Source organism: Chaetodon trifascialis, chromosome 17, assembly GCF_039877785.1.
Source record: "Chaetodon trifascialis isolate fChaTrf1 chromosome 17, fChaTrf1.hap1, whole genome shotgun sequence".
Classification (NCBI taxonomy): domain Eukaryota; kingdom Metazoa; phylum Chordata; class Actinopteri; order Chaetodontiformes; family Chaetodontidae; genus Chaetodon; species Chaetodon trifascialis.
This window is the reverse complement of record NC_092072.1, coordinates 1,709,681-1,735,613: the sequence shown is the minus strand read 5'-3', so window position 1 is coordinate 1,735,613 and position 25,933 is coordinate 1,709,681. Positions and strand designations below refer to the sequence as shown.

General features: G+C 44.7%; 1 protein-coding gene across 3 annotated transcripts in view; it reads left to right on the top strand.

The window, feature by feature from the left end:
• LOC139345930 (collagen alpha-1(XIV) chain-like) overlaps positions 1-25,933 on the top strand; it is a 117,078-nt gene that overhangs the window by 4,998 nt on the left and 86,147 nt on the right. For all 3 annotated transcript variants that reach the window (XM_070984814.1, XM_070984813.1, XM_070984815.1), the window contains exons 3-5: positions 2,610-2,726; positions 9,294-9,437; positions 10,503-10,586. In XM_070984814.1, the coding sequence (XP_070840915.1) occupies positions 2,610-2,726; positions 9,294-9,437; positions 10,503-10,586 (345 nt within the window). The remainder of the gene's footprint in view (positions 1-2,609; positions 2,727-9,293; positions 9,438-10,502; positions 10,587-25,933) is intronic.

The window sequence follows — 25,933 nt, the reverse complement described above, 5'->3', positions numbered from 1 at the left end:
GCAGCAGTCGGCTCTGCTGTTTGCACAAGATTCTCCATGAAAAATGAATGAGTATTAAATTCCCGTATCTACAGCCGAGGCCTTTCGTCTTCACCAGACTGTTTTCTCAGCATCCAGTACTTGTCTCTGCGTGACATCCATGAGTTTCTGTGAGCGAGCAAGTGTGTATGTGTGTGTGTGGCGCTGCAAAGGAACCGGCAGGTTTTCTTAAGAGCCGTGAAACACAAACGTGGAATAAGATTCACTTCGATTTTTCTGTGCATACTCCAGAATACGCCTGCTTCCTGTCGCGGACAAACATGCATAATTCATGCGTACACATGCACACGTGGATGTGCTCACATGCAACACACTCAACCACACAATAAACACATTTCAAGCACACTGCAAACAGAGAGGTGCGAAATCTGCTTCTCGAATCATTTGGGATTTGAGCAGCTCTCTCCAGACGAGAGAATGTCCTTTGTTTCCGAGACAGAGAGCTAAATCCTGAGCCGAAATCCCATGCAGCCCTCATTCTCATCCCCAGGTTGGTGAGATAATTGGTACAGTATTCCTTATGTGTGTTTGTGTATAAATATATTTGCCTGCTGTTGAATGCACCGGCTTCACGTTCTCTCCACTGAAATCAGGATTATCCTTCCTGTGCTGAACTCAAGTTTCTTTGCATACCTACATAAGTAGCCCTCTGCAGATAATGACATGCATAAAGAGGCAGTTCTCAGGCACTTTCTCTCCAAATTTGTGCTGTTTTCAGCAAAGCTGTCTTTTTACCATGGCGGCACTTTACAAAGCACTAATCCTAATGTCTAAACGTCCATACATATTGTTATTACCATGTGTCATATGGGCAAACAACATGTATGCATTTGGTCCCAAACAGGCACACAGCAGTAAGAAATCCTCCTAAAAGGTGCATTTTCCAAAGTCAATATGCTTTTCTCATTCTTGTTTCGGGTGAACCATCCCTTTGAGCCTCTTGTTTATTGCACGCCCGAGCATCAGAGCTCTAGCAGGCGTCAGTCATAGTGTAGGTATTTAAAGAAGTCGGCGGCAGCAGATGGCTCACCTCATAATGAGAACACAAACACATGAACGAGTTTGTGGGTTTCACGTTTTATTCTCCATCCCCTGGCTTTTTTTTTCATAGTTAACCAAATTACACTGGGGAATGTGTTGCATCCAGTTACGTATTTATTGTATGGGATTTGGCTCTGCCGGTGTGAAAATGATGGGGTGTTGTGTTTGTTGACCCTGGAAATGTGGTTTTTGGCATTGCAGTGCTTTACAATGGCCTTGATCCAGTGTTTTAACCTTTGTCGCACGGTGAACAGCAACACTGTGCGGCAGCTCAGTGAAATGTGACCATGCTCCCGTGTGCTGGGAAGAAAGCTGCTCTGACACAATGTTGCTGCCTTTTCTGAGGGGTTTTACTCTGGTCAAGGCCGTTGAAAAGTGTATTTGGCTATTGTGCAGCTCAGTGGATGAAGTCACTTTGTGTTGTACATCTAAACACTCCTGCTTCGGACAGGAGAGGAATAGCAAACAGATGCTATTCCAGCGCCTTTCCCTTTGGTGCCCTTTGTTCTTTTTTCTCCTTGCAGTTAAAAGGAAGTCACATTCACCTTTTCCCTCATCCTCTTCTTTCACCTGACGACAGTTTCAAAGCGCAGAGATGCAGAAAGAAAAGAAAATGAGATCGGGACTGGGAGGGATCAGACGGGAAGGGAAAGATGAGGAGATGGCGAGAGAATGTGAGCTGGAGAAAATGAATATAAGGAAAGGATACAGGGAGGAGGGGGGGGGGGGTAGGCCTCCAGGCGTCTGACAGGGCCAACAACTACTCAGGATGAGAGGCAGGGGCGTCGCTTTGATGCTGACAGTAAGTGGAACACAGAAGAAGGCCTGTCGTATCCCCACAGAGACGAGCACAATGCAGCCTCGTCAATACACGAGGAAGATGAGGATGAGGAGGAGAATGGGACTTCGCTTTTTAATGTGACATCTGTGCAAGCTAATTTCTCTGATGTGCATCCTCCCGCCTGGACGAGATACAATTTATCCCTAATTTTTTTTCCCTTTCCTAACTGTTGAAAACACAGATGGAGCGGCTGCTTGTACGCTGCCGTAACTCTGGAGGGAGTTCAATGCAGCCGAGCTCGGTCACAGTTGAGCTTCGAGCTTCGCGGATGAACAACTGCACAGGAGTAAAACATAAGGAGAGCACCCTCTGTTAAAAGTGCAGTTTTCTCAGCAGTTTCACGCAGCCTTTAGTGTTTTTAACACATGTGGAGGTGAAAGCAGCCACATATCTGGACGTTAAACAGCCAATCATCAGTCACATTTATTAACCTCAGCGTGAAATTGGTCTTTTTATCATCAACTGTTGAGCAGAATTGAACTCCATCCATTGTTATGGATGTTATCCACTAATACACACTCACAGCAGCAGTTTCTCTAATATTGAGATGAAAATATTGGAGAAGGACGGTGCATGACAGGGATCTTTTATTCATTCATTCATTCATTTGTTCGTTCACATATTTACAGTGTGTTTCAAAGTGACAGTTATCGCGTAAAGCTGTTTATTTTGTCCTTCCTCTGTCCAGTTTCATCACCACGCCGATTTCGTGCCAAAATCCTGAGCCCCACCAAGCTCCATGTGTCGTGGAAAGAGCCGAAAGGAGAGTTTGAGAGCTACAAGGTCGTTTACACCACCCTGCCAGGTAAGAGCCATGGCTGAGCTGAAGAAGTGGCCTGAAAAACACTCAGCCGGCCTCCCCTCATCATTTATGCCTACTTTGTTTTGTAGTTTGAGCCCTGAAAATGTTTCAGATTTAGTTGTAGTTTGACAGCGTGACGATCTGTGAGATTCTGAAGACGTTCGAGCCAGCGGGACGATTGCTCAGAGCTGGTGCAGCTTTGACTCTGCAGAAACCTTCCAGTTTAAACTTGATGTGTTCGTGCAGTTAAATTCACACCTGGAAGCCGAGCAGTACAAACTCCGTGATGGATTGGTTGTCTAATACCTTGCTCAAGGGCTCCTCGGCAGTAATTGACACAGGATGATGCATCATTAAAGAGGAGCCTCCTTAAGTGCTTGTAGTTAAAGACCGTTTGTTGATGTGGGACCCAGAGATTTGTCTGAAATGACAAACAGAATGCAGGTTAATACAGTTTCTGTCCGTCCACAAATCACTTTAACTGCGTGCCGTTCGTCTTTTCCTGATGGGACAAAAATTCTAGTTATGCACAGAGGAGCACAGTAGTTGGACCTCTTCCCCTGAGGGACAACAAATCAACCTTTTTATGTGGGTTTCACCTGCATGCAGAGGAGCAGACATGTAACCACACACAGATCCGGTGGAACTGACACCAGAGCTGTTCAGGAAGCCGCTGTGGAAACCAGTGGCCGATTGTTGCAGACATCTTTGTAGTCATGGATGACGGTTTCAACAAGTTTTTCCCCTTTTTTTTGGTTTGTTTGGATGTTGGTGTGGCAAGGCTCGGCACGTCAGCGTGGAGCTCAGCTTGGGCGTGGAGTGTGGTTAAAGGGCATTAAGTTATTTTGAAAATGATTGGATTTACCTCAGGTGCTTCTTCAAATGGAGCACAAAGCACAGCCTCGAAATGAATTCAGAGTTAAGTCAGCTGCTCTCTGAAACTGTTTCAACACATATATCACCATAACCTTCAGAAAGCCAAGGGCTCGCCTGCTGAGTACCACTGCTAGCTGAGTGTAAACTGACACCACAACTCCTCGTCAGCTTCCTCATCAGTCTGCCTCACAGAACGTTGTATTATTCAGCTTGATAACAGTGAGCGAAAGTGTTTCATCGCAGTGTGTGAAAACAGGTGCACTGCTGGTGTTTTTATTGTTTGTGAATGGGATGCAGAGCCATAAGCCTTCATCTTACAGTGTGATTAATCCCCAAAGTGCATCATGTCACATCGGAGCTGTGGCTGAACGTCAGCGCGGCGCAGGCTGCCATGTTGGGAGTAAATATAACAATAATTATCTCTTTATGACCTTTTCACTGCTGTTACAGTGTAATTTGAGCGTTTAACTTTCACCACCTCAAATAGCAGGTTTTTGGTTTTAAGAAGAGGATAACCTTCGCTTTCTCGCAGTCTTCCAGCATGGCGGCGTGGTCGCTAACACAAACAGTAGAAATCTTTTAATTTGGGCCCCAGCAGCAGCGGCTGAAGAAGTCTGTGTATGCTGTAAATATTTGTTGTTTTTTCTGCCAGCGACATAAAATGCTCAGTGGGTTTTGACAGGCTTTCATTCAAAGTTGTACCTCAAGTCTTATAGTCTTATTTTTATTTATGTAATATCACCGGACTTCAAAGCTCGCTCAGTCGTCTAATTTAACTCACAGTGCTGACAGGTAAATGGCGACTCCTCCTGATTTAGGTTAATTTTAGGTGTTGTCATTTGCGTATAGAAGTTAAAAATGGATACAGGGAGATGAAACAGAGGAGATGAAGTACAGAGGATGCAGACAGTGTTGTTATAGTTCAGGTATGTGCAGGTTTTCATTGCAGTCTGAGAAGCTGATGCACAGACATGCACCGCTGTAAAGACTGGAACATGTTTGTTGGCGTTCTTTGTGGTTTTATTGTTATGATGACATGAGTCAGATATTTAGTTATTATCAGCTTGAACTGTTACCCAGTAGTCAGTTTGCCTCACAGGAGTACTGCAGATTATGTGTACAGGCTGTGCAGACGGGCTTTTCTTATCATTCCTTCACCGCTTTCCTTTCTGTTCTGGTTATTTTTCCCGCTGACGAAGACATCATGAGTGCAAGGAGATATTTTATTGCAGTAGGAAAAGGTGCAGCTGCGTGTACTGCAGTAAAACTGTCCTTTAGTCTTGTTACTGTTATGTATGACGGAAAGCCTCAAGAATTCATTCTGTTGAGGACGTAATTATAACACGGTTAAAAAGATTTCCAAAGTAAGATGTGAGGCCCAGCAGGGGGCCCTCAGTGGGTCTGTGGAGATACTCTTAAATTTAACTTTTATTTCACATAACTGTATAAGAAATGAGCTCAGACTGTTTGGAAATTCAAAGATAGGAAGGAAATATTTGTCCTCGCTGTCCAAACGCTGTCAGCGCCTTTCTACAATTTAGTACAGTCACTCTTGTTTTCCCAGTGCAGGGATGTGACTGCACAGCATCACTAGTGCTCAAAAACTACACAGAACATCTTCAGGAGGTGGTTGTTGAACTGAACGGTTCAGTTCTGAGCTGTTTCTGACCAGGTGCCTCTGGGTAATCTCTGCACATCCAACCAAGAGAAAGTGCCTCCATACTGAATGGATGCTCGAAAAAATGATGAATTAATCTCAATAATGATGTTTTGACATTAGGTAACTAGGCATCAGATAATATCCAACATGTGACCCAGTCGAGCCCATCAGTTGTAACAATACGTACACAGCTAATTATTTACAAAACAAACAATCCCATGCTGGACCCCTGAAAGAAGGACCATGTGAATGTAGTTATGGAACCAGCAAATAGAATTAACGTAGCAGACAACATCTTACTCAGAAACTGGGAGGGACCGGTTTACACAGAGAAGACCCGCCTCTCTTCACCTCTTAGAATTTGATGTGTACATATTGACATAGCTGATTGGCTGGACTTGTGAGACACACCTGGCTTGAATCAGGTGAAATCTGTGTCGATCATTTCTTGATGAATCATTCTTAAACATTTTTCTCCACATAATAATCTTTCTGAGGACGTCTGTTTAGTGTGCTGGCACCTTTTCCTCTTGAGACCATCAATAACTGGGAACATGACATTTTACCAGAGATGCAGCTGGTCAGGTGTTTATCTCTTATTTACCTGTACGCTGTTGGATCCAATCCACTGTGGCCTGAAGTTTGAAGGTGAAGTCAACCTTCCCACCGAGCCCGTGGTGCTGCTTTCAGCCAGTGGCGCAGTGAGCCTGTAGCTTTTGGTATGGCTTGGGTGTGTGTTTGATCACAGTAATGGAGAAAATGTCAGATAAAATGCAGTAAGCACAGGCAGCCGTCCCCTGACACCGCGAGGGAGAGTCGAATGGATGGAGGGGATGACAGGAATATAAAAAGAGGGAGATCCTCGAGGGCAAGATGAAAGATGGAGCTGGAGAGGCGTTGAGGGAGAGTAAATGGAAAGAGGGATGTTGGATATAGATAAATGAAAGGTAAAGCAGGGGGATAGTGACAGATCCAAAGTCTGATCATCTGCAGCTTCTGCCAAAGAACACAAACATGTTGCTCTGCTTTCCTTCTTTATCTGTGAAATTAAAGGTTTGCTTCAGTGTAGCTGTACAGTGGAAACCTTCCTCTTTTGTCACATGACATAAACAGTTTAACGCTAACGAGCGCCGTAGCCTCGCATGTGCTCGAAAGCCTCGCCGCCTGTTTCGTACTCTCCCAGATATTTAAAATGGCTTGACATTTTCACCGAAGCACGATGGCCTCATTTCTGAGACATGCCCACACAACTCACTTTGCAACATGCTGCCTTTGGGTAGCACTTGGTTTTGAAGAAGAGGAGAAAAAAAAAATCAGATTTTAAAAAGTAGCTGGGAGGGCAGGGACAGCTACGCGCCTCCTGGGCCGAGCGAGGGAGGTGAATGACGTGCACAGTGGTCTTCTCGCTGGAGGCCGTTGGCATCAGCGTGAGTGTAATGAAGGTGGAGAAGCAGTGACGGAGTGGTGCATTAATTTTCTCTAATAGCGGGGAGTTTTTGTGGCGCTTTTCTGCTTGAAGTCACGACTTATAATCTTACACAATAAACAGAAGATGTGCATCAAAACAGCAAAGACAGGATTCATGTTTTTCCTTCATCACAAACTCTTAAAGTAATTTGCATGTGATGATCTTGGACGTCTTAGTTAAAATGTGTGGACATGACAGACTCAAAGCCAGGAAATGCAAACCTACGCTCCTCAGTCAGCCTGTAAACCGCTGACTTGCCAAACCTGCTGCTCCAACAGCAAGGCAGATTTGGCAGGATTAGATGCTGAATTCATTAATTTGATTGATTCATTAGATTTTTATTTATTTATCTCATTGCATTTCTGCTCTTGGTTTGTGGATTTTGCTGTTTGTATTTGTTTTCCTCCCAGTCTCTCCAGCTGTGACGAGCTGTCGCCACCTCAGGCGTTAATAAAGTTAATCTTTCCTCTCCTCACTTTGTGATGCCGGAGGGCTTCTAAACATTCATTTTCTTTTCTGGGCATTTTAAGCAATCGTGTCACTTCCAGATACAACTGAAGACATTTTCCCATATTTGGAAATCGTTCGAGGCTGTGTGAGACTGCAGAGAGGTGTGTAGTCATGTGTGTACTTCACGTGTATAACCATAGTGTGGTGCAGTGCTTTGACTATAACTGGAGGTCAATAATGGTTCTCTGTCAGCCGTTTGCTCTGCTGAAGCGTCCTCGATTAAGACAAAAATTTGCACTATGGAGTAAATTGCCACTTAAAACTAATATCTCTTAGAGTCAAATACATCAAAGTATACTTTGTTGGTGTGTACTTACAGAGTGGCGGCTGTGGCTCAGCGAGTAATAAGCAGGACTGGCCGTTTGTTCCACGTCTCTTCCTGTCCATAAGTGTCCTTTAGCAAGACGCCCATCAGGTGTTAGTAGCTGAATGAGAGGAAAATGCGTTTGAGTATTTCAATTAAAGCACCACATAAATGCCTGATAGCGCTAACGGATACAAGCTGTTTTTAGCCACTGATCGCTGCCTAAAACCAGTCCTACCTATTTAAAGAGCCTCTGCAGAAGCCTTTTAGTGCTTTCTTGCTGTCTAATCATAGCACAGCAGGCAGTGAATCATGCACCTGCAGATGTGTGTCTGTCGTCAGTGTGAGTCAGGAGACAACCCTTCCTGTAGGTTGAACATGCATGCTCCTCGACGTGCAACACATTTGACTTGGCACAAACACGCTTCGAGTCACTCGTCATACGTGTACTGGGCTCTATGTGAGGTGCAAAAAGACGAGCTTTGGGAGGTTGTTACTCGACCGAATCTGGAATTTAGATTTGAGATGAGGTTGTGTTAAAATACTGATTTAAAGCAGAATTAAAACTAAAGTGACTTCTCTGTCACTTAAATGTTATAGATGCATCTTTCTGCCTTCCTTCACTTCTTTCTTTCTTTCCTTTGCTGTTTTTGCAGCTCCTAACACTTGTCCAGTCTGTCTTTTGTTTTGTCCTCCTATTGATCCTTGTGTGCTTCCAGGCCAGCAAAGTTTAAATCCAGCTCAGATGTTAGAAAGACTTATTCCCAAAAGTCCAGGATTCACAGTGTGGATGCCTTTCAGATTGATATTTCCGTATAACAGAAGTCTGTAACATCAGATCTGCGGCGGGGGAAGGCCTCCGTCTCCTGAAGACAAACGAAAAGAGTTCAGTCTGCTGGTTTAATTGCTCCTTCGGGAATGAAAAGTTTTGTTGTTAGAGTTTGAATTTCTTGTTTGCCGTCTGCAGATCGTTATGCTGCTGAAACAGGTGCCTGTATTGGACGACTTGAACATAATTACATGATTACACGCATCGTTAAGATCCCTGCAAAGTGATTTGACATTTAAAACTTTGCCAGACAATGTGAATTATCCCGAAGCAGCTATTTTCATTTCAAGGACAAAGCTACAGTGGAAGAAGAAAAAAAGACAATGAAATTTTGCACTATGGAGTAAATAGTTGATGCTTTGTGTTTGTTTATCCAACGATACCTGAAGCAGACGGTTAGTGTTCATTTTATCTTTTGTTATGAGCAGCACTTCCATCTCATTCTTCTGTGCCCTGGAGCTCCACTGTTGTTCCAAAGCTGCACAGAAAAACCTGACAGAGCCGTACTTTGCACTGGGTGACACGTTTCCTCACTACAATCAGTTAGCAGGATGAATTCATTGTTGGTTTTGGTTTCTTGGGGGGGGGGGGGGGGGGGTTGTTGATGCTAAAAGGAAGCAAAAGTCTTTTGAACAGTAACTCAATACCAGAGTGAAAAGCCTTGTTTTCCTGCTCACTCTGCTGGAAAGGCGGGGTGGGGTCTGAAGTGTGCTCAGTTGCACCTGGAAGCACACCTAACAGTGATGTCACAGGGTCTTGGCAAGGTGAGAAGCTAAACCACTGGAGGTCAGCAAAAACAAGACTTTTCAGGGGGTGTCAGCTTTGCAACATTCTCGTTGTTCGTCTCGCTGGCCAGTCCTGCGTCGTCTCTCTGATCACCAGACTTCAGCTGAGTGTTTGTTTCTTCTCCTGCGCCCGAACAGGTGGAGAGCAGAAGGAGGTTCAGGTGGCGAAGCAGGAAGCAAAGCTGCTCATCGAGGACTTTGATCCCTCTAAAGAATACAACTTTAAGATCATTGCAGTCCGTGGAAGACAGCAGAGCAAACCGCTTCAGGCCAAACATGAAGGTAAGGGACTTTCATTGAGCCCCCCCCAGCAGCGTTAGAGTGATGCTGCTGGGGGCTGGGGGGCTTACAGAAGTGGCAGCGTACAATTAAAAGTTGTTGTAAAATGTTGTAGAATTAAATCCGACTTTAACGACCTTCAGACATTCTGGTGTAAAATTCAAGTTGAATCACACATGACAGAAAACTGCTGCTGACCTGACATCAAGCTGCACTTCTGGCTCCAATCAGTGATGTCACAGCTGGCATTTTTCATCACCTGTCATTGGCAGAATACCTGCGGTGACATCACTGATGGGGGGTGTGGCCGCAAGAGCAGTACGATGAGAGCAACACATTCAGTTGGTTATGAAGCGTTGGATTTACTCTCTGTTGTCCTCAGTGCTGACCTCCATTGTTCAGCGCCGCCTTGGCTGTTTGTTTGGCTGATGTTTTCGCTTTGTGGTCGGTGGAGGAGTGTTGAGCAAAGCGGGAACGAAATCAAACGGCAGCAACACAAACAACAACAAGAGCGCGCCTCAGTTCAGCGCTGCGGTCGTGAATGAAAATATGCAGAGTTGTTTATGTTTCAGTCTCCGACGTTCAACAAGCTGCTGGTATTTACATGTTGGACTGTGCTTCTTGAAAAAAGACGTGTTACACAGAGACCTTTCAGACAAAAATCCACAGGTACACTTATTCACCTTTATTCATGTCTGGGTGGAAAAGCCCTCTGACGGTTCATCAGAGTGATTGACTGATTATGACAAGCAAATGTATAAATCTAAGATAACGAGGAGCCGCCTTTCTCAGGCTCATCAGGACTTTAACCGGTGTGCCTAATTGATCAAAGTTCAATTTGATGCTGTTTTTTAAATTGATGCCACTTACATAAGAGTTCTATAAGCTCATATTTCCTGATGTTGTTATAGTTTAATGTATGTAGGCGTCAGTTCTGCTCAGTTTAATACTTGTTATATTAGTTCTTTATGTCTGTTTTCTGTTTTATTGACTGAGTCATTGATTTGAATTGATTGATGTACATTCCAACCAGCCATCGTTAATGTTTATTCTCGTTATTTCCACCAGGTCAGCGCTTAGGGGTCGAGGTAGTTCAGTCCCAGAGGATACAGGACAGCCGTGTCACCGAGGAGAACAACGAGATCTCAGAAGGTAAGATCCACAGCAGGGAAGCAGGAGGCAAAGCCGGTGAGCGGAAACACGGAAACGGGAAAGAGTGATCCGTCTGTTGTCAGTCGCCATGTCAGGAAGACCACCTGTCCTTCATCAAGGGCCTGTAACCAAGAAGACAGCGCTGAACTGTCCTCAGCTCAGTCCTCCAGACGCTTCTGTTTTTATGAAGAACAAGTTTTAAAGGGACGCATGAAGCCGTCATTTTTACTGTCCTGACCTTTTTCGCGCTGAGCTTCACTGAGGGAAAACACTAATGGCACAATAAGAGCAGGTAAGTGGAAGCTGAAGAGGCCTCTGAGTTTGGTCACAAATGGCAGCATTCAGCGCCGGTGGACGACTGAGTCACCCTGTGAATCAAAGACAGTTTGTCCTGTTACATCTGTCCTCTCTGGAAACACAACCGTTTCATGATGTCTCACGATCGCCACAACTTGAAGAAGGAAGACGGCCTGTGAACGTAATATTCCCGCCCTTACCCGCCGATTATCATTGAGCCTCGTTCCAGAGAAAATGGAGGGAAAGGAAATGAAATGCTGCAAAAAGGGAGTTCAAGCGAGAGCCTGCAACAATCAGGAAATGAGCGGAGAGACGAGTGTGGTAAACAAGCCTATTATGATTTGGAAAAGTGATTGTAAGCGCCCACGCTGAGGTGCACAATCAGATACAGAGAGGAGACACAGGAAGCGAGGAAGCAAACAGGTAAGTCCAAATCTGTTATCTGTCTGTCATACTACAAAGCACAGCAGCACCGCGCTGCTCCGCTAATCGCGTTTTAATTATAACGAAGTACCTCAGGAAAGCAGTGGGCAAAACATTGGAAACACCTCTGAAAAGCAGCCTTGATCAATGTCTCCATCCCCACCGAGAAGAATCCAATAAGCATGTTGTTGAAAGAGCTGAGCAGCGTGAGCGCAGGATGTCTGTCTGCCGCACTCTGCTGACAGAATCCGACGCCGTGTCGCGTTCCTTTGCAGCTTCAGAAAATGCGATGTGTCCCTTTGTGTGAGTGCGTTTGTGTTTCGAAGCCTTGAAACGGAGGAATGGTGTTAATGATGGTGCAGATGGGACTTTTGGCAGACGGTTAGCTGCCGTCTCAAACCCAAATTACAGCTTCTGCTCTGAAAATCGTCACAATGGGATAAATACTCCGCAGTTCAAATCTTTTTTATGGTATCTGAATCTACTTATCAGTGCATCTCAGTCAGCCTCGGCACATTTATTACGACTTTCACTGTCACGTTTTTGTTGAATTTTCTTTTGATGAAGTTGTCACTCTTCTGCTTTTGTCTGTGTTCAGAGTGAAAATGAAAAAGGACTCAGTGTATGCAACAGAACTCGAGCAAACCTCATTTCACTTCATCACCTCAGCTCTTCCCATGTAATTACAGCCTGAATCCTCTAAATGGGGATTTTATTCTTCTCTCAGCAGCACCAGACCTCGCCAGAAGAGGTTTGGTGATTGGTGATTTCTTCTTTCCTCCAGATGGCACACACTTCTCTGCCTCCACCTGAAATTACTTAGCCTACAGTACACTGAGTCGACTACGACGTCCTGCGGTCATTTTATTCCTGTCTGAGGTTCCGTGCAGTCATTGATTTTCCTCTGAGCCGTGTGGCGGCGTCAGATCTGAGATCAGATTTAACTTTATTGGTCTCGTGGGGAAGTTCAGGTGTAGCAGCAGCAAACGTAAGAAGACTAAAGATGAGTTTTAGTTGTCACGAGGTGTTTTGGGGTGACAGTTAGCAGGCTGATGCCACAGAATCAAAGGTTTTCTGGTCAGAATCAGAATAATGTCCTTTAGGATGCTTCATGTCTGTCCAGTTCACATGCTGCAGCCCAGTGATTGGATGGTTCTTAACTGAAGACAGCCAGTCAGGATTGAGTGCAACAGTGATGCATTTCTCCAGCTTGTTTGCAGCAGCCTTGAAGAAGAGAAAGATTTTTCAAATTCAGTCAAACTAAATTTAAGTGGAAAAAGTCTTAACTAAACACCCTTTCTTCCCGTTTTTTGTGCAGAATAGAGACGGCCTCTGCAATGCATCAACACTTTAGTGATGTTCAAGATGTCCGAGCGAGGCTTTTGCCAGCGTGGCAGACCTGATGTCAGCCGTTTCTCTGGCGGCTCGACAGATGTTTTCAAATGGGTGCTAGACTTCACCGGCTGTCTTTCCAAAGCAGAGGGAGCGATGGCAGACTGGAGGGAGGGAGGGAGGAGGCGAGCAGCGCGTCCAAAAGGATCTGATCCAAAACGCTGAGATAATTACAGCTACGACTTCCATAAAATCCTTTTTTTGACTCGTTACTGCTGCTTGGGTGTTGCAAGATTGCTGCTCTGCATCAGTTTCCTCTCTCTGTGCGTCAGTCTAATAACTGTGTTTTTGCATGTTTACTACGACAAACGTACATTTTCTGCAGAAAGCACTCTTAACTTCTGTCGCTGACATGCAAATCCGCCAGTTTTTATGTTGGAAGATTCATTTCATTTCAATTGAAAATATCTGCCTGTACTGCCTAAATGTTAGCAAACAGTCATGGTAACACAAATCTTATACATCAGAAAATGGAAAAATATTTAATTTAGTAAGATAAAACAGCTTTTGTTTGTTCATCTGTCGCCTCCAGTTACCCAGCGTTACCTGTGAATATAAATGGGTCGAGCAGCAGAAGCTGTCACTGGAGGAGGCAGACCATCAGTGGAAGAGTGAGGGCTGGTCAGACTGGGACCAGTATAGTAACAGTTGGTGATGTTCGTCAGAGATCCCATGGTCCGTCATGTCGTGTGGCCTCTGCCGAGGCTTTGGCAGTGAGAGCTGGCGTTTGGCCAGAGTCACAAAATGTCCAAAATACTCAGGAGGAGTAAAAAGAGGAGGGAGAGGCAAACTGGGAGAGCGTTCACATTAAATGAAGTTTTAACGAGTGATCAGCCCTCGTTGTCTCTCCCTCATCTCACTGCAGCATGAATTAGCAAAGCAAAATGTTTCTGATCAATGGTTCAGGCTTCTCGTGCACTTTAAGGGTTGTTTAGTGATTTTTGTTGATGTTTACTCAGCTGTTCTGTAGGTTCTCCTCTCTGATCTTAAGACTGCAGAGTCATGTGTTATGTATGGCGTCAGGTCTTTGTAGATTTCGCTTTCACGATTTTTTAACTGCTTGTGTTCACTGTGAAATAACACTCCGCTGATGAAAAGGCTTTTATTTTCACGGCTGATGAATGCTGCTAGTTGTTGTTCAACCCGACATGACTGACTTGTGTTGGGTTGTTTGCCTCTGAGTTCATGGAGAGTTTGTGTTGTTTTAGCAAACCGCAGGAAGCTGTTTGACGAATTCTTTTCAGGTTTGACACCAACAAAGAAGAGCTGAGCGGTGAATCTCACCATCAGCCATTTATACCATAGATACTGTGTGTGTGCGCGTGTGTGTGTGTGTGTGTGACCTGCTATTTGTCCAAACTGCTCTGACTGGCTGACAGATGGGGGAGAGAGAGCAGCAGACCAGTGATAAAACGCTTTTTTTTTTTTTATTTGACTCCACCCCACCACCACCTTCTTTGCCTGCCTTATTGAACCCGCCTGCCTCCACCCCCTGCCTCACACACACACACACACACACACGCGCTCCTCCAGCGCAGCCCCATTGTCATCCCCTCTAGCTCTCTTTTCTCATCAGCTTTTCTCTCTCTGAACCTTTTTTTGTTCTGTCCATCATTTTTCTCATTACTCGTCTCTCGACACTGTTTGTCTCCGTCATTCCCTTCATTTTCCTCTTTATTAGAGCATTATGTCACACTCTGTGTAGTGCGAGTGTTGACTGATTTTAGATGCACTTCCTCCAACGTTTCCAATTTTATCCTCCCTGTTGTCTGTCTTTTCTTTTGTTGCCATGATACCTGGACTCTGACTTCAGCATCAGTCTTAAGCTTGATATTAGAGCAATCCTTCCCCCCAGGATATGAAAACAGACGTTGATTGATTGAAAGGTTTATTTATCCGTTGGCCTCAGCTCTGGAAGAAGAGCGGGTCATTGATCTGTCTTCTTTCTTCTTCTGCCTGCTGTAATCGAGTTGTTTCTCTGCGGGTGATGAGGATATAAACTGTATCACATTTTCTGAAAGTTAAATTCACGTAAACACAAAGGTGGATGAAAATGTTGCTCATCATGATCAGACCGTCCCCTTGTTTTCCTCCCTTCCCCTCAGTTTTCCCGTTCAGCCCTGTCCATTTCGATGCCTTCCCTCCACCTCTCCCTGCTTTCTTACAGCTTCTCCTCTCTCCGTCTGTTTTTCTGTGCTCATACTGTAGTTGACAGTCTGCTCCTTGCCCACACTTGCTGAATACCTCACCTATAGCCTCCCAGGCCTGTTCTTGGGCTGCCTTGCTGCTGATCAGGCCTTTAACAGTTGCCTGCCTGCCTGCCTGCCTGCCTGCATGGCTGTCAGTCTGGAGATTTAGCTGCTTATTTGTCTGCTGGTGTTGTTTTGCATGTCTGCTTTTCTGCATGCTTGTCTCTGCAGGTCACATAGATACTGATGTGCTCGGACGGCTGCCAGGCTTTACAATTCAAATCTTAAAGCGATGCTCCAAAGGTAGCTCTAAAAAGTTAGCTTGGACTCACAGCAGTTACTGCGGATCCAAACGGTGATGCCAGCTTCGGTGTTATCATTCCCTTTTGTCCATCCAGGTTTTATAATACTTATGTTTTGGTCAGAATGTGATAATGCACAGCTTCAGTTAGTTGCTCATGCAGTTAGCGTGTTAGCATAGCTGCATGTTGCAGATGTTCAAATGCAGCTCTAGTCCAGTAACTGCTTACTGTTAATGAGGAAGAAGAGTAAAATTCATCAACTTTCTGTAATGAAGGCAGATATAAAGGACTTCGTTTTTGCTAATTACCTGTATGCAGGTGTCTTCTGTTCCATGTGGACGAACAGTTCAGGACTTCACATCTTCACCAAGTGTGAAAAAGTGTTTTTCTGTTTTCCTTAATAGTTAAAATTACGATGTCATTCTTCTAGTCTTATCACAGTTTGATCATCGTGTTTAGTTAAAAGAAATGTTAATTTTATTTAAATTGTTCATGAATTCAACTCCAGAAGGGTCTTAGATGTTTGCTGTCTTTGGCCTTCAGATGCTGTTTTTGTTTCATTGCCACCCTTTGCTCCCTGTGAAGAAGCTGTTGAAGGCGCTTTGTAGTTGATATTGACTGGATTTTAAATGAAAGAAAGCTGTGTTTGCTTTCCAAACAGCCAGAGGACGAACATGTATGCACAAACTCAGCATGCAGCACACGGCTGCCATTTAAACATCACCAATCCTCCTGTCGGCCCTTCAGGATGTTTTTCAGAAATATCACGACTGAAACATGTGTAAGGGGATGTTCTCACACTTCAAACTGTCCTTAAACAACCAGGCCAGCCTGTCATGTGGACGCGTGTCCCCTCAGACAACGGCAGGAGGAGCAACATCAGCTCCTGTTCTGTGATAAAGATCAGACCTTCACTGCTCCTCTGAGCCAGATCTCCTTTCATCAAACAGGCTTTTTAGCACTGTGTTCAAAGCACCGGCCATTTTAATAGGGCTTATTCGGTTTTCTTTGTGCCGCTGCATGAATTTGAATAAGTTTTGTATTTCAAAATCTGTTTTGATTAGTCCTCAAACCATCTCAAACGTCAGCACACTCGCTGAGGCGTGTTGTCCAGCTATAAAACACATGAACATGCTGTTTGTGTTTTTGACTTGCGGCAGTCGTCTGAACTTTAATTTTCACAGATTTGAGGTGGAACAGATGGCTTTAAAATGTGAGATTTGGCAGCTGCATTGTTGAATATTGCTAACCGAGCAGTGAAACTTAGGTTTTCAGCGAGCAGTGCCTCACCTGAACATCTGGGAACCCTCAGATGTCATCGGCAGATAATGACTTTATCTGACTCTCCCTCATCCGAGCTGCCAGAGGCTTTTTATTCTCTTATAGAACAAACGGTGGAGACTTTACACACACACACACACACACACACACACACACACACACACACACACACACACACACACACACACACACACACACACACACACTAGTTTCCATGGCAGCATTTATTGTGTAAAGGCGGGTGGTTTGTCGATATTTGTTGGGCGTCTGAGTTTCGGCTGAAGCTTGACTGACACTTCGTTCCTTGTGCTTGAAGTTAAAGATGTATTTTTGTCAACATCCTAAAAACTTCTTAAGGACACTTAAATAAAGCGTTTGGTCGACAGGTGTGTATCTGGATACTTTGAACGTAGCTAAATCAGGAATCGTAGTCCCGTTTTACTCTCCTTGCTTTGCTCAAACCGTTTTAAAAGCTGCGCTTTGCTTTGACCTTTCTCGGGATTGTACAATCTTGCAGGAACTCGGTGTTACATATCAGCACAGGCAGGCAAGTGTGGGCTTGCTTATGTAACATTACACTTATATCCCGATACACTGTCTTATCCAACTGGAATCCCAGTAATTCAGGGGCATGTTTCTGTGATCCATCTGAATTAGCGCACGCTGTCCGTATGTGTCGGCGCTGTCGGTCTGAGTTACATCACTGTCTTGTCTACTCACCGGTGCGCATAATTGACACTGGAAAGTATGTGTGTGTCCTTACATTCCTGAACCTTCTGCATGTGCAGCAGATATCTTCACAAGGACATAACGCTGAGGTTAGCTGGAGGTGAAAGTGCCATTCACTTTCTTCTTTTTCTGTAAATCCTTTAATGCCACAATGCTGCGTACCTTTTTAAAAATCAAACTTTGTAGATCATATTAGACTTTCTGCCATGCGGACAGCCATCGGCTCTGCACTGTGAAGATCAACTTGCACGGACTTGAAGCTTTCTTCACTTAGTGATCCATCACAATGAACTTTCTGTCACCTCTTTTGTCTAAGTTATAATTGTTGTGTAATAGTGACGTTCTAGTGTTGACTCTTGTGAGATTTATGCATGTTTCTGAGAAACTGAAGACTCGTCACTGGATAGCAGCCTTAAAATGCACAAATAAACAAATTATCAGTCGCAGCGTTTGCAGTGTTACTGCACCTGTGCAGCCATTCAGCTGCCTTAGTGAGCAACAAATACCGGAAGAACCGGGCTGTTATTTTCATACATTTTGGACTCAGCCGTCCCATTGATCAGACATTCAGGTGCTAATCTATGTTCCAGTTTAACTGAATCATCACAACCACGTATTTAGATGTGAAAATGACAGACGGCACACCCACATGCCTGTCTGGTTGGTAAAAGCTGAACCTGGAGGCTGCTGTTTTGGGTCAGGGGGTAAAGCAGGTCTTCCATTGAATGCAGGGTTGTTGGTTCCATCCCCAGCTCCTGCAGTCCTCATGTCAAAGTGTCCTTGAGCAAGAACTCCCATTGCTTGTGATGGCTACAATGATGGCTACCCCACCATTGGTGTGTGTGTGTTCAGCTGTTCAATCCATTTCCAATCTAAAGCTCTTCATGTCGATCTGACTGCTTACGTCACAGCGATGGACTCAGTTTTGAACATGTGCTGACAGCACCTGCTCCATCTTTTACCTCCACATATGAGCTGCAGAGTTTTCCTCTCAGCTGGACGTTCAGTGCCGTGTGCTGTGGTCAAAGACGTGGTCTCTGCCTGGACTTTGGACTCAGCCTTTCAGCTGTAGAGACACTGATCACAAGGCCAGTCTGCGTGTGTGCAGCACTGACACGACCCATTTATTGAGGTCTAATTCCTGGTCCATTTGTTCAGGCCACGATAATTAGACCGTGTCAGGAGAGGACAAGCAGGAATAATGAAATCACAGCTTGGACCTCATGTTCATTCATCAGGGCAGCGTGTGTTTGAGAGAAGAGGGCGAAACACAACATGTGTGACATAAGATTGAGGCGCACGCTTAATTTAGGTTTCCCCGCAACTATGTGGGGAATGAAATGTGTACTTTTCTAACCTGTATTTATCCAGAGGTAGTTCTCTCCTTGTTGTTTGTTCAAGACGACTCTACTTTACATTCCTGTGCTCATAATCAGGCGCTTCCACGCTGGTTGTGTGGTCTGAGTTTGCCCAGAAGTGTAGAAATATGAAAGCTTTTTCCAAACCTGCATGTGGCTTTGGAGGAAAAAGAGAGTCTCTAAGTAGTCTGCCTAAATGAGGTGGATTGGGATTGGTTCCAGTCAGACTGTGGTAGGTAGAATGATGCTCATCAAAATGCATCTTAGAAATCCAGCTTCAGAAGTCCTGTGAAAACTCTGGATAGTTTTCGGTAATAAGCGTCTTCAGCGAAGCAGCTGAGACGTTTCTTCTCTCATACACTACGAGAGTGAAGAAATACTGAGGTTTCACATGATTCATCTGCTTTTCTTTTGTGACTTGGACATTTGGTTTCTCTGTGGCGAGCGTGTGAAGCAGAGTGCAGCTCGGGTAAACTCTTCAGCACCGGCAGTGTGTCGGCTGAGCACGAGGACAGTCAGGACGTGGATTTGGACTGCTGCGTGTGTCAATACTTTGACATGCTGATGCCTATTTGTTTGTGTTTTTTTCTGGTGTACACAGAATGGTGCTGTACACACTGAATTTAGTGCTTTTTCTGCCAAATGTTGACGTGTAGACAGGAAGCAGCATGTGTTAGCTGTGAATATCCGTCATGTGAGGTTTGATGCGATTGTTCACATGTATGTTTTTCATGGTTTAATAAATTGCGTGCTTTCTCAAAAGCATACGGGATGTGCAGGGACGCTCTGCTAAACCCTTCTCACCTCTCAGCACAGGTAAAGCTTTATCGTCCATCATAAGGGAGTAAGATCATACTCAGCTCAAAGGGTAACAAACAAATTGCGTAAATAGCAGGTGTTGGCGTGCAGACTCTTTCACTTCCTGTATTAAAGTTAACAGACAGAATTCATTTTCAATGTGTTTTATGTGTCTAGAGGGGCTTTATGAGAGAGACCTGATGTTCAGGGTTACAGTGTCCTCTGTGATGAGGGCCTGTTTCTTTCTGACCAGGTGCTCAGCTCAGGTGTTTGGTCCGGCTGGCTGAGCACTTGGTGGCCGACCGGCTGGAATTAGAGACTTAAAACAAATGCTTGAGCTATTGGAAAGCCTTCGCTGTCCTATAACAGGTGGCAGATGAAGACGAAGATGCATCAGCATCTCAATGTGATGTCAATCTGCTAAGCCACTAACAAGAATGAATGATGAACCCATAACTCATCTGTGCAGGGTGCCGGGAAGGCCAGAGATGAGAAAAGATGTTGATTTAGTGAAATCAGAAGGAGAGACGGAGGCGGGGTGGAGGGGTTTCAGTGCAGCTGACGCTCCATCACCTTCTATTTGACAGTGTGACAACCTCGTTTAGACGTGAGAAATGAGCGGATGCGGTGAGACAGATGGGGAGCAGGAGACAGTCTGAAGCCAGCTGCATGGAGACGCTCAGCGCTGTCTCTGGTGTTTGATTTGGTCAGATCTGCAGGCTGCTGAACATACAGGGTTCGTTCATGAAGTCACTTTAATGAGCTGAGAGATACCTCACTGAGGGATGTGCTGCACGGTCAGGGACGGACTGATCTTGTCCAGACTGTCAAGATGAGGCTGAAACGTCTGAGACAGCTGCTGATTGTGGGATGCATGGTTTCTGATGGTCATGCATGCTTTTCACCTTCAGCGCAGAGTTGATCTGAGCAGGTTTCATGGTGTGAGCTGTACACAAACATGACATGGACTGTTCATTCATTTAATTCTAATAATTCTTCTGCCAGTGTTTGGATGAGTGTTTGAAACCTCTCTGTCAGTATCTCATTCAGCACCTCCTTAAATGTCATTAGTTTTGTCTTCTGTCTTTGTTCCTTCGTGCTTTCGACCAATGGATTTATGCTTTCTTCTCCTCTCTTCATGTTCTCCATCTTCTCTCCTCCATCGTGGAAATACCATCCAGTGTATCTGTCCATGGCTGCCATTGTTTCCCCTTTTCTCTGTGAGTTTGTTTGTTTTAGTCTTTGTTGTTGTGCTGTAAATATCTGGTCGGCTCCCTCGAGGTTTTCAGAGATGACTGTCGCCCTTTTTTTGCTGCAGATTCGACAGAGAGAGAAAAGACACCTCGTCTCTCCTTCTCTCTCACACGTTCTGGTTCTTTCCATCTCGTCTCTTTTCTTCTCGTCATCACCCTTCTTTATCCTTTGTGTCAGACTGTCTTTTGTGTCAGTCTCGCTCTTTTGTCTCTTTTTTATTTCTTCCTTTTTTCTGTTGCACTGCTCTTTGTCCTTTTCTCCCACCCTCTATCCATCTTTCTTCAACTTTGTCCTCACTGGGTTTTTCTGTGCCGCTGTCTGTCTGTCTGTCTGTCTGTCTGTCTGTCTGTCTGTCTGTCTGTCTGTCTGTCTGTCTCTTTCTCTACATGCAAGTTTCACTGTAGTTGGTCAGTTTTGTTCTTTCTGTTGCTGCTGTGTGTGTGCGCACGTGTGCGCGTGCATGTACACAGACCTGTCAGACTTTAGTTTTTTCTTTGTCTTGTGAGTCTTCTCATTAAAGAATATGAAAAAGTTTTCTTTACTCTCCCTCTTTTGTCTGTCTGTCTCGCACTGTCTCTCTCTCTCTCTCTCTCACTCGCACACACACACACACACACACACACACACACACACACACACATACACTCTCTCAGTGCCTCTTCACAGCTCTGGCTTGAAAACAGTGTGAACTCAGTCCCCAGAGGTGTCGCCATACCTGTGAAAATAATGTCAACAAGAGCTCGCAGCAGCACTTTGCTGACAGGTGTGTTGTCACTACCACGACCTGTGTGACACGGGGGTGGGGGGTGGGGGTGTGGGGGCAGTTTTAATATCCCCTCATGACAAAGTTACATCACCTTCACCTTTTTCAACACCACTGTGACTTTTTCTTCAGACAGCCTCTAAAATTAGCTCATCTGGTTCAGATGTCAGTTCCTTCACAGTGAACAAAACCTTGAAAGAAATCCAGAAGAATAAATGTACTGTGTTTTTTCTCAAGGAGAACAGCACATGAATTATCTAAAGAAGGCAGAAAGACAGATTTACTGTTAAAAAAAACAAATAATCGTTCCAATAATGTTCTGTTGAGTTTTTGTTTTGCTCGATCTAAACGTTTTGCTTCAAATCTGCTCAGTGTTGGAATGCAGCTACTGTTAATCATTATTTACCTTAGTGATAGAATTTGACTAAATATCACTAATAGTAGTAATATCTTGAGTAATATTATTTGCACAGGTGGTAGTACTAGCAGAGTAGTAGTAGTAGTGGCATTAGCAGTATTTCTTCCAGTGTGAATGAGCAAATGGAGCTTTACTGCAGAAATAACTTTGCATCTTTAATCAGTGGGAGGGTCTCCGATTCACCCAGTTTATAGATTAGCTTTGATTTGATTGACTCACTGTCTAAAGGAGTGTGTGGACGTTATCTTGTGTGAAAAAGTGTGGCAGGTGGTGATTCATCTGCCGCTGAGTCTCATCAGCGTTTACTGCTGGGCTGGTGGAGATTTTAGCCCTGAGGTGCAGCTGGCTCACTGATGTGCACATTATAATTTTATATTTTTGACAAGTAGTAGTTTCCTGGTCCAAAGATGATACAGCTCTGCCTCTGAGGTGACGTGCAGTCTGTCTCAGCGATGGATCACAGCTCCGAAGCCAACAAAAAAAAACTCTTTCAACAGTTTTCGGGAGGGTTTGGAAACTCAAATAAAAAGTGTTGCACGTAAAATCACCTTCAGCGGTGTGGAGTTATATGGAGTTATAGCTCGTTTCTTCTTCTGTGGTGTTAGCAGGTGATTGTAGTTAGCGGAAGTGCAAAACACACTTTGGTGTGTTAAGAGCTGCACGTAGGCTGCATCATCCTTTATTTTACATAAATCAGCAACACCTTCTTACCTTTATGGCACAGAGTGGAACGAGGCCGCTGAGACCAAACCAAACAAAGCTGACCTTTCAGAGCTGAGGATTTGTTTGAGTGATGCTGATTGATTTTTGAAAGGCTGGTGGAAAATTACACACTCAATGCGTTTATTCTCCTCAGAGGACGAGGATTGGGTGGGTGGGTGGGGGGGGGGAGTCTAAGCTGAACCCTCCTGTCAGCTCCACAATGTTGTCACGCATTTAGAATGATTTTACAAAGAAGCTTTAATCATTTGGGAATTGCGTTACGATGTGGGTATGTTATCCAGGTTATGTTAACGCTTCATTACGATGGGAAGGATTTGACACTGAACAGTTCCTGTGGTGCATAATTGCAGTTTTCCCTCCTGCGTGAGAGTTGATGAATCCGAGGAAGAGTCACATTTCCATCTCTACATGTGTCAGAATCACTGCTCATCTGCTTGGTGGAGGCCCTGCTGCTGCTGCGCTCGTCTCACTGCCCAGTGCTTCGCATGTCACACTGAGCCGTTCCTGTGTCGTCGTGGATTCATTTAGAGTGTCTTCTGCACAAACCAGTCTTTGGATGAGCGTCTCATTACAGCAGGGCAACACACAGCTTCAGTACATCTCGGTGTGATGTCGGATACACTCTGATTAGGCTTGAACCGCCCAGCTGTTTGCGATATTCTCTCTACAGGCTGGAGATGCTATCAGACATCGCTGATATCGCATGACAAAGTGTGCTGACAGTGGAGAAAAGAATTAGGCCGGCAAAAATCGTTTGCAGTTACCCTGAAAGATTTACTCTCGGTCACTTGATGCATTCAGGTTTTCTTGCTTTTCGGACATTTACCTGACTAATTTTTTACTGCAATGTTGGATTTAGCGACCTAAACCCTGAAAGCCAGCTGTTTCATTCACCCTCTCCATGCTGAGGCCTGTAATAGCGTCAGTAAATGGGAATAGCAATAAAGATACTGTAGCAGCAGAGCAGGAGCACAGACAGTTGGTCTTTAAGAATGCCTTGGAGACATGTAGAGTCGAACATTTAAGGAAGTTTTACAGCCTAATGAAGACAAATCTGTTTGTAGTTTTGGCTCAATCTTACTATAAATTAAATTTCAAAGGAGCTTGAAAGCCTTCTTCAGAGAGGCGACTATAGAGACCCGTCCGATAAAGAGCTTCTGAACTTCTTCTGAACTGTAGAGCCATTTATTTCTCACTCTAAGATGAGCTGTGATTCACAAACGTTGCTGTCTTTGTCTAGATTTACTTTGACAGTGATGAGGTGCATTGATCCGCTGCGACTGTGGCTCATCCAGCCGGATCATTTGTGCATGCTGCAGAGGAACTGAGGAACCGAACTGGCTCCACAACAAACAAGAGGCGTCCTGCGTGTGAAAAATGGTCCTCTGGCCTGGTGCCGATAGGCCTACTCAGAGGAACTGCTTATAGATTTGTAGCATGGCAACACTTATTTTTTGCAAACTGCAAACTTTGTGTTTACGTCCAACTTTTATGGTCTCAGGGACACTCTTTGTGCTGAGTAACCAAACTTCCTGCTTCGCATTTATTTCGTTGGACACCTTCACACCTGTGAGCAGAACACTCAGTCCCTGAGAAGCTTCATTGGTGCAATACCAAACTCAGCGCCTTGCTCATGGGTTCCTCAGTGACAGCTGATTAAAGAGAGCGTGTGCTGGTCATACTCACTTTCCCTGTTCACATTTCCATTGCTTTGTTTTTGATGGAGTTGCCTGAAGTCTGTGACACTCTTTGTATTTCCACTGTGCTTGTGAATGTCTCTTCAGACCACTGTGTTCTGAACACGGGTCACAGCACTGGAAGAAGAGCTTCCTCTGCACTTGAAGAATTTGCCAACGGTGTTTGCCTCAGGTTAAGAGATGTCATGTGAGCAGGGTGACAGGAGACACATGAGATCAGAGACGTCGTCTGGGGCTCAGAGGAACCTGGAGCTGCATCCTAGTCTAGCTCGCTGCTCTTACCTCGAGGTGCCGATCGCCCTCTTTTTTAACATGCTGAAGTGTAGAAAGCCCTGGATTTGCCATCAAGTCACAGGGTGTCCTTTTGTCGGTGGGAAGCTGTTTAAAACCTCTTTGATTCTCTCTGGAGAAGATGTGGAGCAAAACCCGGAAAGTTTGAAACCTTAGCACCAACATTAGCCATAACTCTGAACCTTTATGGAGAACTTGCCTCGTCCCAAAATATATAATCAATTTTGACCTATTTGACTTTATTTTATTTTTGGTTAATAAGGTCAAGGTTCAAATTTTGAGTCACACCAAACTCAGCAAATTGCATTTGAAGATGGACACTTGTTAGCTGACCAGGGTGAGTAAACCCTGCTTTCTTTGAAATTCCATGAATAAATAGAAGCAGACAGGTGTGATTTACAGGTAAACAGCTTTAGGTTAGACACACAGGCGTCTGGAAAAACATGTTGACTTCTGTACATGTGACAGCTGAAAGCTTTCCACACAGATGACTTTGTGGAATCCACATGAGCTGGACATGAATTTTGCTTCACAAGCTGTGGTGGCGCGGTGGAATCACAGGCAGCTGACCTGTCTGCTCCTGGCAGGTAAATTAGCCGAGCGTAGATATATCTATCACGTGAAGCCCTGAAGCGCTCACCTTTGACACAGCAGGTATTGGCCGTGCAGTTGCAGATCTGACCTCATTGCTGCAGGCTGTTGGCTCAGCCCTGACCTTCCTCTGACTGCTGGACGTTTCGTTGGAGGTCTTCTGATTGCATCTTTGTAACCGTCCTTTATTAGAAAGTGAAATGTTTGGTAGCTTGCCTTATTTATCCCAACAAAACTGAGGATTGTTTTCTGTGACCTTTGCCTTTTGCAGTGTTAATTGGTAGAATTTTGATAATTTCAGCATAGTAAATTTCCACACTGTGTTCGGGTTGTTTCTGTCATACAATAAGAAAAATGTGGGTGATGGCCAGTTTACAGCTGTGGGCCCATTGCACTTCTTTTCAGCAGTGATTCACGGCTGAATGTAAAGATTCAATGTGAGCACATACTTGAGAAATAGTGTATTCCACAGTTGCTACCTGGCTCTGTATATTTGGGCATTCAGGATCCTGGCTGAGCACAGCCTGCATCAACCTGTGGGCCCTGCCTGCAGTCATGAATATGTATGAGGATGTCAGCAAACAGAGAGGATTCATTATAATGTTTACCTTTAGCCGACTTGGGTCACATCCTCTGTTTGATAGTCTTGACCCTCGCTGTCTCGGGATGTGTCTCAGACCTGCGCCGCTTTGACTTTTCGACCTGTGGAGAAACACTTTGCCTGAGGGGCCTCTCTGCTAATAGCTATGTGGTTGAAGAATCTGTCAACAAACCTCTCTTTTGTAAGTTTTTGTTCCCTCCCTCCTGTTCTCTCCCTTTACTCTTTCCTCGCCTCCCTCAC